Raw genomic sequence first — 18257 nt, 5'->3', positions numbered from 1 at the left:
CAAATTCATGACTCGAGTCTGACTCGAGTCCAAGTCACATGATTCGAGTCCACACCTCTGGGAGATACTAATGATCGCGCTATTAAATCGATTAAAAGTACAGATGAGGGTTTGGCGGATGAACAGCAAAGTTTAGGAAAGATTGGAATACAGTACAGCAAATCTTGATGTTAAGACTTATAGCTGAGAAAGCAAAGTGAAATAATAGGCTAGTTTACAACAGAGTATGGTTTACAACCGTTTCATAGATTTCCAGAAAGCAATCGAGTCGTTGGCAACATTAAGATCATGGAGTTGGGAATGACTGATACAGATTCTGCAGGGTATAGGTGAAAGGTCAAAGTCGGCAGTCAAGTTTGGACAGGAAATATAATGTTTCCCGACAAAAATAGGCATAAGACGGGGAGATCCACTATCACCAAACAACGTCATCACATACTTGGAAGAGTGATGGATGACATTCAGGACAAGGGCACAGGCATATCTGTGGAATGAGAAAGAATAAATAACCTGAGATTCGCGGACGACATAGATCTGATGGAAGAAGGCTGCCTCGTACTGCAGGAACGTGTTCATATGGTGAATAAGTCAGGAAAGGATGCAGGACTAAGGATTAACGTGGAAAAGACAGACGATCGTGTTCGGAAGGGAGGATATTGAGAAAGACGTGATAGAAAGCAGCAATATTGTGAATGTAAATGAATGTATATACTTTACTTACGAAGCAGTCTACCGACATGGGACAATGACTGCACGAAAGACAAGAGCGAGGAACGCAAAGTCAAAAGGAGTAATGGCAGGAATCGATAACGCCTGGCGAAGCAAACATCAGCTCCAAGACCAAATTGAGCATCTTAAGCACATGCGTGTTTAGTACACCTTCGGATACCTGGACATAAAAAAAACCTGAGGGGCCGTCCATAAATGACGTCACGCACCTGGGGGGGGGGGGGAGGGTCAGACATTTCTGACGATGTGTGACGAGGGGGGGGGGGGGTGAGAAATGTGACGTCACATCAAAATGCGCAACTTTAAATACATATAAACAACACGTTCTACTTAATTAAATAGACTTTTTAAATAAATGTTTTCTCCGACAACATCAGAGTGCAGCGCCACATTAAATACGCACTACAATGACAATAGTTTAAAGCGATGTGAAGCATGTTTTATTTTCAAAATGGAAATATTGTTTTGGGGGGGGGGGGGGGCAGAGCTTTGTGACGTCATATTTGAGGGGGGGGGGTCTGACTTTTTGTGACGCCGTGTGACGAGGAGGGGGGGGGGTCAAAAATCGGCCAAAATCGCGTGACGTCATTTATGGACGGCCCCTTGAGCATTTGGCACAAGACAGGTAAGTGGGAACAAATCACAAAATGTCTGTTGAAATTTGCATCGTACGTAGCCAACTGTGCTGATCGGCGGTGCAGTGAAGGACAACAAACTTACACAACATCATTTATAAATGTGCAGTGGACACCGATGATCGTGATGATGACGAGATTTTTGGCCACTCGCCACTCCATGTAAGGTGGACAGAAGACTGCAGCATCTCTGGGGAGTGACCAAGAGCAAGAAAAGAAACGGGCCTAGACAGCGCTCTGGTTAACGGAGTCAATGCACGGGGAAAATGTGCGGAAATAATGGTCACTCAGCCAGGGCCATGGGTGGAAAAAACCCTATTTTTCCAGCGGCAGGCATCGGGTTTTTTCTTTAATACAATTAAACCCGATTTCGGGGAATTAAAACCTGGTTTAATGAATACGAAACTCTGATCCAAGGCTGCTTCCTTGTCGGTGCTGCTATCGTACTCGGGGGGCCGTCGGGCACGGGGTAGTCGTAGAATGCGGCGGGCAGGTTGGTCTTGATGAACACGAGCTTCTTCTCCACAATCGTGGGCGCCAGTGAGTTCCTTCGCTTGGAATGGATGAAGCCCATCGTTGAGAAGTGCGGTTCTGCAATTAGAACCAATTAAACCGGATTTCTCCCAATCTCAGATGATCGGGTTTAATATAAAAAGACAATTAAACCCGATTGTTAAAAAACCCGACTGTGCCACCCTTGGCTAGGGCCAGCGAGGGTGATATTCACGACCTGGCAGCAACGAAGAGGCAGACTGCAATGATAGCCGCAGCGTTCCTCGTGTGCTTTATATCGAGACTATGGTTGCCAATTTTAGCTGAAACTATTCCTGGGAGATGTTTATTTTTAATGTATAAAATTTCTTACAATCAGGGAAGAGTTGGCAACTCTCGTCCGAGGCACAGCTGTGCAGTGAGAGTGATGTCACACGGTGGTTGTTGATGGTCAGTCAAGACCAGCAGGGCTCGACAACCTGCGGGCTCTGCAAGGACTGCTTCGTGACGCTGTTCACGAGCATTGCGGCTCTTTAAATATTGGGGGGGAGCGGGGGGGGGGTGGCGCGGGGTTTGGGGGGGAGTGGGAGGGAGTGGGGGTGTTGGGGGGGGAGTGGGACGGGGTTTGGGGGGGGGTTGGGAGGGAGTGGGGGTGTTGGGGGGGGGGTTGGGGTGGAGTGGGGGAGGGTTGGGGGGGAGTGGGGGGGTTGGGGGGAGTGGAGGGGTTGGGGGGGAGTGGGGCGGGGTTTGGGGGGGAGTGGGGGTGTTGGGGGGGGGTTGGGGGGAGTGGGAAGGTTGGGGGGGGGGGTGGGGCGGGGTTTGGGGGGGAGTGGGGGTGTTCAGGGGGGTTGGGGGGGGTTGGCGGGGGAGTGGGAGGTTGGGGGTTGGGGGAGTGGGAGGTTGGGGGAGTGGGGGGTTGGGGGGGGAGTGGGGGGTTGGGGGGGGAGTGGGGGGTTGGGGGGGGAGTGGGACGGGGTTTGGGGGGGGTTGGGAGGGAGTGGGGGTGTTGGGGGGGGGTTGGGGTGGAGTGGGGGAGGGTTGGGGGGGAGTGGGGGGGGTTGGGGGGAGTGGAGGGGTTGGGGGGGAGTGGGGCGGGGTTTGGGGGGAGTGGGGGTGTTGGGGGGGGGTTGGGGGGAGTGGGAAGGTTGGGGGGGGGGTGGGGCGGGGTTTGGGGGGGAGTGGGGGTGTTGGGGGGGGGTTGGGGGGGGGGTTGGGGGGGGAGTGGGAGGTTGGGGGTTGGGGGAGTGGGAGGTTGGGGGAGTGGGGGGTTGGGGGGGGAGTGGGGGGTTGGGGGGGGAGTGGGGGGTTGGGGGGGGAGTGGGGGGTTGGGGGGGGAGTGGGGGGTTGGGGGGGGAGTGGGACGGGGTTTGGGGGGGGTTGGGAGGGAGTGGGGGTGTTGGGGGGGGGTTGGGGTGGAGTGGGGGAGGGTTGGGGGGGAGTGGGGGGGGTTGGGGGGAGTGGAGGGGTTGGGGGGGAGTGGGGCGGGGTTTGGGGGGAGTGGGGGTGTTGGGGGGGGGTTGGGGGGAGTGGGAAGGTTGGGGGGGGGGTGGGGCGGGGTTTGGGGGGGAGTGGGGGTGTTGGGGGGGGGTTGGGGGGGGGGTTGGGGGGGGAGTGGGAGGTTGGGGGTTGGGGGAGTGGGAGGTTGGGGGAGTGGGGGGTTGGGGGGGGAGTGGGGGGTTGGGGGGGGAGTGGGGGGTTGGGGGGGAGTGGGACGGGGTTTGGGGGGGGTTGGGAGGGAGTTGGGGTGTTGGGGGGGGGTTGGGGTGGAGTGGGGGAGGGTTGGGGGGGAGTGGGGGGGTTGGGGGGAGTGGAGGGGTTGGGGGGGAGTGGGGCGGGGTTTGGGGGGAGTGGGGGTGTTGGGGGGGGGTTGGGGGGAGTGGGAAGGTTGGGGGGGGTGGGGCGGGGTTTGGGGGGGAGTGGGGGTGTTGGGGGGGGTTGGGGGGGGGTTGGGGGGGGAGTGGGAGGTTGGGGGTTGGGGGAGTGGGAGGTTGGGGGAGTGGGGGGGGAGTGGGGGGTTGGGGGGGAGTGGGACGGGGTTTGGGGGGGGTTGGGAGGGAGTGGGGGTGTTGGGGGGGGTTGGGGTGGAGTGGGGGAGGGTTGGGGGGGGAGTGGGGGGGGTTGGGGGGAGTGGAGGGGTTGGGGGGGAGTGGGGCGGGGTTTGGGGGGGAGTGGGGGTGTTGGGGGGGGGGGGTTGGGGGGAGTGGGAAGGTTGGGGGGTGGGTGGGGTTTGGGGGGGGGGGTGTTGGGGAGTGGGGGGTTGGGGAGTGGGGGGTTGGGGAGGGGGTAGGTTGGGGGGGGGAAGTGGGGAGTCAGAGACGCGAATCTGCGCGCGGTGGGATCGCGGCTTGCTTCCGTGAGCCGAGCGTGTTTACAATACAACTTACCACACTACACATACGAACATCGCTCATTTAAAAAAGGGGATTGAACGAGAAGCAGAGGTTCAACGCCAAGTGGTAATGTACTGAAGTGTAAATAATTATTCCTTAAATGATCGCGTAAAAGTGAATTTAGGGTGACCCAGCTTCGCTCGACTAGCGTCTCGGGCCTAGTGGACTAGTTAGGCCGCGCCTGAGCTACAACGTTAAAGTTAAACATTTGAATTTGTGTGATAAACATCTCAGTTTGTTCATAATATAGTTGTTTTGGTTTACATCGCGTAAATATAAATGTGGGTTTAACGACGCAAATGTACGCGATCTGACCCAAAAACACCTGTTGTGGATTATTTTGGTCGCGAAAGCCTTCGCGTTAATTGGAGATTGTTGTTCTAGACTGTGTACTAACATTGAGACGTTTTAACATGTCCTTGTGTTTAAATGTATTTGCTGATGTCTGCAACTATTAATATTAGTCTGCTTTTAAGTGTCTGTGCCTCGCGCCGAACCCATACATGTAAACCCCGTATTATTGTACAGGGAAATTTCAGTTTTCAGGTCCAATACGGGCAAAAACTATTCAAATGTCTTTGTGTTTCTCCCTTGTGATGGGACTTTGTAGGATGAACGTCGAGATTTATAAGGGCACGGGGTGACCAATACGGTCTGAATTGGCCTGTAATAAGATAGGCACTGACAAGGGGTTGACAAGTATGCGAACCTAACACTAAGAATGCAATTGTGCTAACGTGTGGTCAGGTACAATTTTGTGTGAACGCGTTTGTGTGAAAGTACACCTATTAATGATTAGAGTGTCTGTGGTAATGTTCTATTTGAAATGAGTCGGTTTAATTAACTGTGGTAATGTATGATTAGTATTGCAGAACGGTATGATTAAACGCATGTTAAAGTATTTGTTTAAACCGCTGGAAATAAACCTTTGCGAGGATTTAGCACAGTGTGCGTTAAAGTTTAAAGACTGCTGTGTTAGATTATAATCGGTGTGTGACCTGTTTGTGTATGTTAACGTCTCGGGGGGGGGGGGGGGTGTCCTGTGTCTTTGTTTACTTCTCAGTGTGTGCGTATCATGTGTTTGTTAACTACTCCGTGTATACCATTGGAACCTCATAAATGCTTTACCCTAGCTCTCATACTCTGATGGTGCATTGTCTTTGAGTTGTGCGCCTTTTGGCGTCATCTGGTTCAACCCATGTGAGACTAGGCTCTAAGGAAAGCTGTCTCGGGTGTGGACCAATCAACTTCAAGGACAGTGCATATATTATCAGAGTTGTGTTTTTTGTTTGCATTATGGCTGCAGGTATTGTGGTCTATGCAAACATGACTCCTTGTAAAAAAGGTGTCAGTTTTGTTGCCAGATAGAAGGGTAAAAAACCAATTATCATACTCCGTGTATGCGTCTTGTGTTAACTGCTCATGGTGTGTTCGGTCATTGTCGCCGTGTTAGAGTCTCCATCAGCGGGGTCTGAACCCCGCACGACTGTGATCATGAGCCAAGAGGAGGAGGCGCGGGAGACCCCGCACTGCGCCACGTGCCGGCGGAGCGCCCTGGAGGGCCGCGCGCACTCCTTCACACGCGCACACGCGCGCCACGTGCACGCAGAGATGAGCCGCCTGCTTGCAAAGGCAGGAGGAACTCCGTCAGACAGTCTCAGAATTACACTCACGATTGCTAACACGTCGAGTGACTTGAACTGAGTGACCGATTCACATTGACTCACACTGACTCTATTTAAAGCTTTCGTGACTGCAGGGATTCATCTCCTTGGTTCTTTCGGTAAAGTCACGTAGAAGGGAAGTAATAAAATAATAAAAATAAAACATAATAAAATAATTCTCACGACGTTTCGGCTACAACGCAAGCAGCCGTCTTCAGGTGTAGCCGAAACGTCGTGAGAATTATTTTATTATGTTTTATTTTTATTATTTTATTACTTCCCTTCTACGTGACTTTACCGAAAGAACCAAGAAGATCACACTGACTCGCTCTGCTCTTTATAATCCATTACCAAACGAATGCACGTTTAAATACTCATGCCCATACCCTCCCTTGGTGCTGCTCGTGTACAGGTGGAACTTGCTGTCCGTGAGCTGCCAACCCCTCGCGTGTTTACTGTGCAGCCGGGAGGGGCGGCTGCGGGAGATAAGGGTCAGGGAGACGAGGGCGATCGTGCGTTCTGGTGCCCCATGTGCCGTACCAGCGCCCGCATGCACGCACGGGACGGGAGACTCGTGGTGGCACTGGCGGGCACCGTGCAGCACCTTGCCAGGTGGGACATGGGGACTTGGAGACAAAGGGGGGGACATGAAGATACAGGAACACACAGGGGCATATGGGCACACTGAAGCACACTGTGCAGCACCTGGTCAAGTGGACATAAGACAAGTCAAAAATACACGAGTACACAGACGTGTGTGAATACACAGGGGGGACAAGGACAAAGGGACACGTGCATACTGTTTATCACTTGAACAGGTGGGACATGACACAGGGAGACAATAATTACATGCATGGGGAAACACAGACAAAATTGGGAGCGTACTGTAGGAACACAGGGGACACGGAGACACAATAGAACATAACACCCTGCAACACCTGATCGAGTTTGACAAGGCACACTAAGGCACAAGAGGCAAGGAAAACTGGGAGGGGGGTGGCATGGCAAACTGGCACCTGTCACGTGGGATTTGGCACATTGGTGTTGTCACTCCCATTTTGTGGTAAATAGCTTTTGATGAATGAATATTTTTAGGTGTGTGTATGTTCTAATGTAAAGTTGTTTCCCACAGTTTTGATGCTGTTCATACTGGTGTATGAGTTTCTGGCTTAAACATGTAACCTTAAGAATCATAAACATATCAGTGTGACCCTTTGTATATTACAGGCTCTAAATATGAAACTACAATAATGCAAATGGAAGCGTAATGATTTTTGCCAGATGTAGTGACATTACGCAAGCTATAATGTCACTATGTCTGGCTTGCTGTTGCTATTCTGGAAGAGACGCTGCTTATTAATAGGTGAATGTTTGAGCTTTGGTCACGCCTTTCCTGTCACAGCCCAGATCATGAGCGGAGCATCCACCGTTACTGGAAGGAAAATCACCTGGATCAAGGACTAAAGAAAAACTACCTCATCACCCCCATGCAGTGTAATAAGTACGATTCCTTCACCTGACTGGTTAGGACGAATCACTGGATGATGTAGTGATATTGGGTAGTCTAGAGGTAGCATTAAGTGATATAAAAAGTGTGCTTGGTGGTCTAGATCTAACACAGGGTGGTCAAAAGGTAGTGCTGGGTGGTCTACCAGTAGTCCTGGTGGTCTAGCGGTAGTGCTGGGTGGTTTAGTGGTAGTGCTGGTGGTCCAGTGGTAGTGCTGGGTAGTCCAGTGGTAGTGCTGGTGGTCTAGCGGTAGTGCTGGTGATTCAGCAGTAGTGCTGGGAAGTTCTAGAGGTAGTGCTGGTGGTCCTGTGGTAGTGCTGGGTAGTCTAGCGGTAGTACTGGTAATCCAGCAGTAGTGCTGGGTGGTTCTAGAGGTAGTGCTGGTGGTCCTGTGGTAGTGCTGGGTAGTCTAGCGGTAGTGCTGGTGATCCAGCAGTAGTGCTGGGTGGTTCTAGAGGTCGTGCTGGTGGTCTAGCGGTAGTGCAAGTGGCCTATAAGTGGTGCTAGTTTTTGCGTTGCTAAGCGTCGTGGTAAACATTTCTGAGCGTGTCGTCTGTGGGGAGGGATGTTAAGCTGGATGTCTGAATTCAGGTTCCTAACAGCTGCGGGTTTAGCTCTGTCTGCCTTCGAAGAGGAAGAGGAGAGACTTCTCAAAGAGGTACAGTAATATAAATACATAAAATCAACACAAACAGGATGATTTGTCCCATGACCAAATCACCCTAAATGTGCCCAATATTGCCAGAACTTGTAAGCTAAGCAGAATCGAGTGTTTAGTACTTGGGTGGCAAACTGCCTGGGAATACCAGGTGTTGTAGAATCGGGCCAAACATTAATTCTATAATTAACTTTATTAGTTAAATAAAGTTTGTGGAAATGTACTTGTTGTGTTTGTCGCTGTATGAATGGTATATATATTTGATTTTATCTGTTGATCAGAATCAGAAACTTTATTTATCCTGGAAGAATCTGATGAGCTATGCAGCTCTTTTTTCAAAGACGCCCAGTCGGGGCGAGTCAGCGAGTTGCATCCTCCCGATTTGTCAACACCAAATGCAAGCTTGGGCATGGCAGCAAAACAACAAAAATAATCCGAGACCACACCAAGACAACACGCAATCCTTTAATTAAATTGCACCTTAAAATGTAACTATCAATCCATGGGTTAAGGTTCAAAGTTACAAATCAGTTTGGCAAATGTGGCTGTATCTGGCACTAATCTTCTGCTTCAAAATATTTTTGAAGGAAGATGTATGATGTTAATGTCAGAAACAAGGTTGTTCCAAAACTGTGTGTGTTATATCTGAAGCTGATCAGTACCTGCCCTAGGTAAACTCATTCTGAAATAAATACCTGGTGCAATAGTCGGGTCATAAACGTCAGCACTGAGTGTACATGGTCCTGCCTCTTACCACCCCCTTGTGGCCGTAATAGGGACTCTCTTAACAGCCCTTATCCGACAAACTGTATAGGGCTGAAGAGGATGTATATTTTATTTTTCAGGAGGCGGAATTAATCAGGCAGCAAGAAAAGAAGAGACAGGAGCTAATGTCATCGCTGAGCGAGGTAACTGTTGGGTTCACATGTATAGGGGACTACACAGGGAATTGATGAAATACTGTATGGGAGAGACCGGTGGTAGCTAATTAGGGGTCGGGAGAGAGATATATAAATGGAGCGTCGCCGAGGTCGGGGCGCTAGATGGGCCGAAGACGAGTTGGTGGCTTTCTTCTCGTTCTCGTACGAGAAGAAAGATCGAATGTTTATGAACGTCTCAACGGAGCTCCTTTACACATGTAAACTTTCACCAAACGCCCTGTAAGCAACGCCAGTGCCTACCTTAACAAAATTGACTTCACTGAGCTGGATGCAAGCTCATTTACCAAGTCTCCTTTCTGGTGGTGGTACTTCACACCTTTAGCTGAACCACTCTTGAGCAAGGGCTGTTGGTGGTGGCTGAAAATTGTTGAATCGGCTCTGACCATGATACTGGTAATGTGTATGAGATGTCCACCTGCTGGGCTATTAGGGAAGTGTTTAGGAGGCAGAACAGCAACGAGGTTTCTGACGATGTGGTGGTTTAAGAGTTTGCTTGTGTATTGACTGCATGTATTATACATATGTGTTAGTGGCGTGGATACACTTCTGTTTGTAAATGTATTTGTGTTTGTTACAGGACTGGCCAGGAGTGACTCCACTGAGTTCAATGGATCCCAGGTATCCTCAGTCTCCCTCTTGATATATAGTTTATTTACCCAGGAAAGTCTCACTGAGTCTAAAGATTTATTTTCAGGAGGGTCCAACATTGGTATGTTTCTTCAAAGCAGACTTTTTAAAGCCAAATGAGAGCATAATGAAGCTACATTTTCATGATTGACATTTATCAATAAAATAAATCTTTATACTAAACATTAAGCCAATAAGAAACGCATTTTTTTTTACAGCCATGTTAGTTCACTCATGTATGAAGTCCTCCCCTTGCCATCTGTCATAGGGGTTGATTGTTTGGTTAGTTAAAGGGTTCCCAGGATGAGTTCATTAACCAGTGATAGTAAATGGTAGCCGGAAGTTGAACTCAGGTTGTTGGGTTTGTTGAGAAGTGTGATAACCATTTACACAACCACGCTACAACATGGGTCACATTAAACTAGTTTAATTTAAAATCTATTATGATTTGTAATATTCAGCCATATGTTTTTAACAAAACACAACCAGGAAGTTTAACCAAGCAAGGAACATCATAACGTCATGGCAAAGGAAATCTTCCATACACGTGATGTCACGACCGGTTCCTGGGTCTGCCTGAGTAAAAATGTGTAATTTGTCAAAATAAGGGATCTCACCAGCCAGCTTTAGAACTCCAGTTTCAGCTGCTGTGTGCAGGCTGGCTTCCTGGTCCAGCTCGGAGCTGGCACCTGGCCAGTATGGTTCCCGTCTGGCTTAGAAATTAGGCAAAAGGCTCATTACTCTGGCTGCAGCCATGGGTTGGTTCTGAACGTTGTCAGTATGCCTTTGAAAATGTGATGGAACACAAATCGCAAACAGCTCTCGTAAAAAGCTACCATGGTTATGTTTTCTGGACTGTCTCAAATGAGCTTGAAATTGTATGCTTATGTATGTTGGCCTAGGACTTTGAAATACAGTATGAGATATGGATAAAAAGCACTTACCTTAGTAATTTGTGTTAATGAATGTTGGCTGTCTGCTTGATTGCCTGCCTGGGCTGCTGGCTGATCATCTGGTTAACCCACTGACCAGCCTTGATAAGTGACTTCTTCGCCTCTGCTTGCAATAATTGTTACTGATATGGCCCTTGCCTTTGTGTGTCGCTATGAGCCATATCTGTATGTGTCTTTTGTCTTCCCCATGGCCTGGATATCTGTGCAGGTCACAGTCTGAATTGCACGCATCAGATTCTTTAGGACCCATGTCCACTCATGTCCACAAGGTATGGGGAATTGTGTTCGACACAGACTTTCTGGCACCTCAACCAACCAAACAGCGGGCTCTACAGAGCAGACCTGATTACAGGCTGTACACACAGCAGACCCGACTAGAGTCTGTTTTTTTGTATGGCCTGGCTCTGGGTATCAATCGGGGGCTGTCTTGAGAGAATCTTATGGGCCGCCCCGCCTCAACTCGCACCTATACGAGAGGGCGGGGCTCTGCCTCCCTATTTTCTCTGCGCTGGCTTTTTTTTCTCTCCTGCCGTTGTTTTCTTTCTCTGGTTTTTTTTTGAGGTGAAGAGATCTTGCCTATGCAGCAGTGTCTTATCCTTGGCGGTTAGACATTATCTTCCCCAATTGTCTGGGTACGGACCACTGTATGTTTTCCTGCCCTGCGTGTTAGTTGTATCTGTAAGTAATGACTGGGTGCTTCCATGGCTTTCAACAATATCCATATTTACCTCTGTACTAAAGTCTACATTAACAGTAAACTAGGCTCCAGGATGTATGCACAGCACACCAGATGGAAGATTTACATGTGTTGTTGTTGTTGCTGCTGCTATTGACAGGTGGTTGAGAAGCCCAGGGGAAACATCCATACAGGTGACATATCTCTTGCTTGGTGATTGTATTGTTATATCCTAGTTTTGTTTACAATGTTTACGCTAGCATGTCCCACTGTTACTGTTAGCGTCTGGACAGCTATATTCAGTTCCAGGTTTTGAAACCAGGATCATAATGCGGCCATTTTGCGATTCCACTATACAAATACACATGTATTCACTCTCTGCCATTAGTACTTGGATAAAGTATCACAATTCGTTGTCTTGATTTGGTTCAATGATTGTTTTTTCTTTTGTTTTTATCATGTTTGTATTGTTTCCAATTGCTTTGTCTCATTTGTATAATTTTGTTACTGGATTAGCCCTAAATGCAATGTTGCGTTTAACATGAATATATATTTTGTTGTCACACTCTTATTAGTGCATAAATCATGACTATATGCATAATTATTACTCGATGAATTCACACATTGTTACATGTCTAAGCAAGTGGCTCCCAGCTCCAGGAATTGAACTCAAGACTTAGTTGTGCTGGTTCATTGCCCCTTTTCACATTATAAGCTTCCAGAGAACACATTGAGGCAACTAGGGTGCTGGTAGTTGACCAAGAAGATTTCTCACCAATATTTGTGGATTTTTGAGTGTCACTTCCTAAGTGTGTTAGTATCTGCTGGGCATATGTCCCATCCTCCAATGTAAAGCAAAACATTCAACAAATGTTTGAGCAAACTTACCTAGTAGGCCTGTCCTGCTAAAGAGGCTTGGTGATTGGTTAAGGCTGTTTAGGTAAGTAAATAATATTTTGATTACAACATTGTTTTTTTTCCTCAATAGGTGCAACGCCTCCTTGGCTGATGAATGACGATGGTGGTGGCACAAATGGCGGTGATGGTGACACCAAAGAACAGAGGGACGGGAAGGCACCTGTCATCGGGCCTTCATATGAGGCCTTCCTCCATCACCGTGAGTGATAGTTGAGCTGACTTAACGAATTAACAACATTGGGTGCCAGTTAGTGCAATATAATCCAAAGCTGAGGATGAAACCTTAAGAAATTTCGTATGACGAATGAAACAAATGGAAAAGCTTAAAATTCAAAACAAACTTTAAGTCATCTTCTTCCTCCGCTTGAGCATGTCACTGGATTGGTCAGTATGCATAGCTTTTCCACATTGACCTACCACTCTCGAGTTCTCTCCACGACCTTCCACTTACTGCACATTGCACTCCATCTTTTTCTAGGAGGGCCCCTCGGTTTTTCCCATGTAAGTTAATGATTATACCCACACTCCTTGGTTCTTTCGGTAAAGTCACGTAGGTAGGTGGGAGAGAGAGAGGACGATTGCTTGTGTGGCGATCAAAACGTCGTGATCTATTATTTTTTCTACCTACGTGACTTTACCGAAAGAACCAAAGAGTATGGATTCCTGCGGTCACGAAAGCTTTGAATCAAGATATTATACCCCTCTTTTGCTCGCCTATTGCACTTCATTGTTTTCATGTGTCTGTATCATGTCCACCTTGCTCGTTATATTTTCATTATTTACTCTAAATTGTTTTGCTTTTGTTATTTGGTAACCCAAGTCACTTTTTCCAATGAGACTTTCCTGGTCTCTAGAGTCCTCACCTGGTTAACTAAAATAAACTTGATCTTGCCCATTGTATTTGTATAGCTGAATAGAGAAACCTCTATTGTATTTGAAACTATATTTCCAGCTTTGTGTGCAAAGATATATGGCTGTATATATATAAAATTGTATGTACATATAGGTTGTGGTATGTGTGGTTATGTGTGTGTGAATATCTGATAGCGTATGTTGGTGTGTGTGTCTGCCCAGGTGCTCAGTCACGCCAGACGCCTCTCCCTCCCGGCCGTGTCGGGGCCACGTTTGACCGCTTGGCCGCCGCCAGTGATCCCGCGTGGCTCCCGCAATTCAGCAATGCCTGGAACACGGGCAGGCGTGGCCCCCAGCGGTAACATCACCAACAACATCAACACCAATAACACCATCTCCCACAACATCAACACCATCGCCAACAATGGCATCCACACCACCAACAATATCCAAACCATCAACACCATCACCCACAATACCAACATCAACACCATCCACACCATCACCAACAACATCAATACCATCACCAACAACATCTACACCATCAACACCATCGCCAGCTTCATCAACACAATAAGCAAAATCAACACCATCACACACACATCAACACCACCAACACCATCATCAAAAACATCAACAACATCAACACTATCACTGACAAAAACAGCAATTCAATCATGAGCCACGTCATCACCATTATTGACAACATCTCCAACAATATCAACACCATCAATTACAACAGTAACAACATCACTGATAAAAGCATCAACACCATCACAAACATTGCCTCCGCCATTAATACCACCAATATCGTTGATGCAATCAATACCATATATTTCATCAACATAATCACTGACACCATCTATATCATTGACATCAAAATGTACACACCATTATATCATGGCTGCGATGTATTTCTCTCTCGTCCCTTGCACAGGTTAAGGCACCAGAAGAAGAGAGATTGGCGTGGTGAGGAGTGGGAGAATGGTCACAATGGCTCATGATTCTCTTTAACTTAGGCAGGCATGTCTGTTGGAGAATCTGGGGCATGAATTCTGCCATCTCGGTCTCTTATATTTATGTTTGGATTTGTCATTAATTATAGTTGACTTAAAGAGACTAATATTTAAGTGAAAATATCAGAAACTACCAGCCACAGCAACCAATCTCATAGAATCCTCAAAACAAAATAAAAATGTTTTGTTTCCCCTCAAAATTTACTCTTATTCTCCCTGATAAGACTGGCTGTTGAACCTGATTTACAATCGTGTTGCTAGATTTGTTTCACGTGACATGTATGGCTGTAACATTTTGGAACTCTTAAGGCAACACACTTTTCTGTTGAAACACTTTCATAATCCACACACCATGACTAGAATATTCCTTATATCCAATCAACTTCAAACCAAGATCAAGTGCATTATGTGACTAAATGACACGTTTTGTGTCGACTTGGAGCTGCATTCATTCCTCTGCTGCACAATTGACATTTACAGATCTGTCATCCTACTCTCACTTGCTTTTTTTAATTGAAACTTTTCTGTACATTTTGTTAATGTTAATATGAGACATGTGTTCGAGCTTTGTAGTACTTATTTATAATGTATTTTATTTAAGAAACCCTATTGAATTTGAAGTATTTTTGAAGATTTTTTGAATGTGTGGCGCACTGCTTTCATGATTTATTTTTGAGCTTGAGTTTCTGGAAAAAACGCACGCAGGGGAACCAGGCAAGGCAGACCTGGTCCCAGGGGCACTCGACCTTAAACTTTAGAAAATGATTTTTTTTATATGCCATGTGTAATGAGGCGTTACATGTGATGCCATAACCTTGTTGATAAATAATTGAACTTAAACCGTTGAAGCCCAGTGACGTGTGCACAACAAAGGTCACGTCCACGTTCCCTGAGAAACTGGGGGGGGGATGTTGGGAATGACACGGCTGTAGCATGGCAGACGATAAATACTGAGTCTTGACGGCGATTGAAAATGGAGCGGGCCCGATGAACCAGAATTACTTTATTATTTTATGATTGATCGTGCGTTAAACACTGCGGCACCACGACCCACCCTTCCCCCTCCTGTTTATAAATGTAAACATGAGAAACGTTCAGGGTCGGGCATGTGTCTGTTGTGCGCCTGGGTTATCTGGAGACATTGCCTCCAATAAAAAAAAATGCAGACGCCTTCACATATCTAGTTTCATTTATTAGGTATATCCCTGTGAGCCATGCGGTACTTAAGTCGGGTGCAACCGCAACAAACAAAATATGAACAGAGAACATCTTAAATATATGCACATATTTTGAGCATGCACACAATCTGGTAGTGCATTTTAACAAGCAATGTGTGGACCGGTTTTTAAATTCAGTGTATTCAGGCTTTCTTTGCCCAATCATCAACATCCAGAAGGATCCTAGTTAGATGGAAAACGAATACATAACACAAATAATTACTTTTGAATGTGGCGGGATATTGAACGAGGCTTATTGTCTGATTATTTATTTTGTTACTTATATTCTCAACAACGATGCTCATGATTATGCTGTGATACCGATCATACAATGGGTGTCATTCACACCTCTAATACAAATAAACACATTCTCCGCCATACGAATATCAAGAAGACGCCTCGATATTTAATTCCATTATAGTCCAGAATATAATCACAAGTTTGGTAGATCTATTCCGGAATAATTTGTTGTGCTCTGTTCTATTTAATTTCGGGCCGACTTAGGACCCATATCCTATGAGATTCCTTGCCTATAACGTCTGGTGATTCGGCAGCATTAACGCAACGACTACTGCTGATGGGATCCTGTGTGGAGGGAGCGGTGGTGCAGGTTAGTGCTACGCTGCGCTACGAACCCGGCCAGCCGAGTTCGATTCCCACTCACGACCCAACACCAGTGATGATTATCTGAACCGATCCTGGGCTTCCCCGAGGTCGACTCAGCCTAAAATGAGTATCTGGTGCGGCGTGTAAAAACATCGCCACTGGGGAGACAAAGGCGGTCGGGCGTGGTGCTGGCCACCGCACCCCCTCGCGTGCCGTTCTGGCCTTCATAGGTGCTCGCTAACAGCACTTGTCCCAACAGTCTGTTAAGGCTACATGGGGGATCTTTGTTGTTGAAGTAACCGTTCCAGTTTGTTGAATAAATGCTGCTGAAATCCTTCACTCGTCAAGAGGCTGTGTGGGGGTTTTGTAGGAACTGAAATGCGCTGCACGTTGATTCTTTACCGCGGAGAGATCCACTGACAACGCTGGACGAAGCTTCCGGGTGCGCGCGATCAGCTGACACTCCACGATAGGAATCGATTCTGTTTTATAGGGGGGTGGAAGGAATCGAATCGATAGGTTAGATGAACCATTCGATTTCTAGATATTCCACCGACAGGGAAGCGAGTAATGAATTAAATCGATTGTGGGTTGAAGTTTAAAATTGGGTTTGTTTTGCAGAGGCCACAACGAAGTCTAATTTGCAAGAGAACACCTGGGTCTCTTAAATGCCAAAAGCAATATCATGTACCATGTTATCGTACAGCAGAATGCCAAAGGCAATACCGTGTTATTGTACAGCAGTTTAGCAAATAGAAATTCGTGGAAGGAAAAAAACGCATTCACAGAAGAAATAGAAAATATCCATATACGGTACAATACAAAACGCTCAACACATTCGTCAACACTGGCATTAACAGGAAAAGTATATCCTGTAATAGGCGACGTTTCGAGCAATGGCCCAGCACACACGTGTCGATGTGCGATATGAAGGATCATTGCTGGAAGCGTCGAATTTTTTTTTTCCAGTTTAAGACCCACAATGTCATTGACGAATGTGTGGAGGGTTTTTGTGAAACAGGAAGGTGCGGGGCCTAAAGAGGAAGGGGGCGGGGCCTAAAGGAAGAGTAGGCGGGGCCTAAAGGGAGAGTAGGCGGGGCCTAAAGGAATAGTAGGCGGGGCCTAAATGAAGAGTAGGCGGGGCCTAGAGGATGGGTAGGCGGGGCTTAAAGGAAGAGTAGGCGGGGCCTAAAGGAATAGTAGGTGGGACCTAAAGGAAGAGTAGGCGGGGCCTAGAGGGAGAGTAAGCGGGACCTAAATGAAGAGTAGGCGGGGCCTAGATGACGAGTAGGCGGGGCCTAAATGAACAGTAGGCGGGGCCTAGAGGATGAGTAGGCGGGGCCTAAAGGAAGAGTAGGCGGGGCCTATAGAGGATTTCACATCCATGTTGATTTAATGTGAGAGAAGCCTATAGCATCAGGCACAGAATCTTTATCATAATCTTGATACTGGTAGGAACCTCCTGGTTACACCAACCCACAGGGGAGTATTGTGTCCGTCCGTCGTGCAGGGAGGGGCTGGGTGGGGAGGGGAGGGTGGGGAGGGGCTGGGTGGGGAGGGTGGGGATGGGTGGGAGGGGTGGGGCTGGGTGGGGAGGGGAGGGTGGGGAGGGGCTGGGTGGGGAGGGGCTGGTCACCCCGTGGTGCCCTTATAAAACTCAACGTTCAACCTACTCACGCCGGCTTGTGCCCGCCCTCACAGTCGGGCATATTTGCGGAATACACCACGCCGCCGTTGACCCTGGCCATTGACCGAGCAACCCAACGTTCCTACCAGCTCCCTCCGCAGCAGGAATGTGTTAGAAGACTGGAAGACTCACGAGATGTGGTGAGAAATCCGAGGAACCCCAGGCAAGCGGGGAAAGCGGCGGCGGCAGCAGCAGCAACAATCACCCAAGCTCTGCGGTCCTCTATATATTAAGCTGTCATCGGCCAATTAATGAATGCGGCCAGCAGCAGAGCTTTAGTGCCGCAGGTGAACCAACTTGCGGTCGATCTTCTTGGTTCTTTCGGTAAAGTCACGTAGAAGGGAAGTAATACATAATAAATAATAAAATAATTCTCACGACGTTTCTGCCACAACGCAAGCAGCCATCCTCCGGTGAAGACCAGGTCTGTCGGGAAGACAGCGTCTGAATGTCTCCCCGACAGACCTGGTCTTCACCTGAGGACGGCTGCTTGCGTTGTGGCCGAAACGTCGTGAGAATTATTTTATTATGTTTTATTTTTTATTATTTTATTATTTCCCTTCTACGTGACTTTACCGAAAGAACCAAGAAGATGAATCCCTGCAGTCACGAAAGCTTGAAATCGAAATTCAACTTGCGGTCGTGGACAACATTTCTCGATCCAGGAACGCGACGATTTGTTCGCCTCG

General features: G+C 47.7%; 1 protein-coding gene across 1 annotated transcript; it reads left to right on the top strand.

Moving 5' to 3' along the window:
• The first annotated feature begins 4177 nt into the window (after window positions 1-4177).
• Window positions 4178-15659, top strand: CENATAC (centrosomal AT-AC splicing factor). The gene is made up of 12 exons (XM_078594566.1): window positions 4178-4312; window positions 5700-5878; window positions 6323-6522; window positions 7313-7411; window positions 8009-8075; window positions 8921-8983; window positions 9594-9634; window positions 10805-10865; window positions 11433-11466; window positions 12261-12389; window positions 13265-13400; window positions 13980-15659. Exons 2-12 carry the CDS (start codon window positions 5741-5743, stop codon window positions 14044-14046), a joined length of 1035 nt encoding a protein of 344 aa, XP_078450692.1. The 5' UTR covers window positions 4178-4312; window positions 5700-5740; the 3' UTR covers window positions 14047-15659.
• The last annotated feature ends 2598 nt before the right edge of the window (window positions 15660-18257 follow it).

This window comes from Lampetra planeri, chromosome 5 (genome assembly GCF_965212315.1).
Source record: "Lampetra planeri chromosome 5, kcLamPlan1.2.h2, whole genome shotgun sequence".
Classification (NCBI taxonomy): Eukaryota; Metazoa; Chordata; class Hyperoartia; order Petromyzontiformes; family Petromyzontidae; genus Lampetra; species Lampetra planeri.
Note: the sequence above shows the minus strand (reverse complement) of the source record. Positions and strands in the feature narration are given on the sequence as shown.

What these genes read in the sequence shown, in the direction of transcription:
- CENATAC (XM_078594566.1), top strand. Translation starts at nt 5,741, where the DNA reads ATGAGCCAAGAGGAGGAGGCGCGGGAGACCCCGCACTGCGCCACGTGC. An exon ending in TGTCCACTCATGTCCACAAG is followed by an intron (nt 10,866 to 11,432) that starts GTATGGGGAATT and finishes TGCTATTGACAG; the next exon opens with GTGGTTGAGAAGCCCAGGGG. An exon ending in CAGGGGAAACATCCATACAG is followed by an intron (nt 11,467 to 12,260) that starts GTGACATATCTC and finishes TTTCCTCAATAG; the next exon opens with GTGCAACGCCTCCTTGGCTG.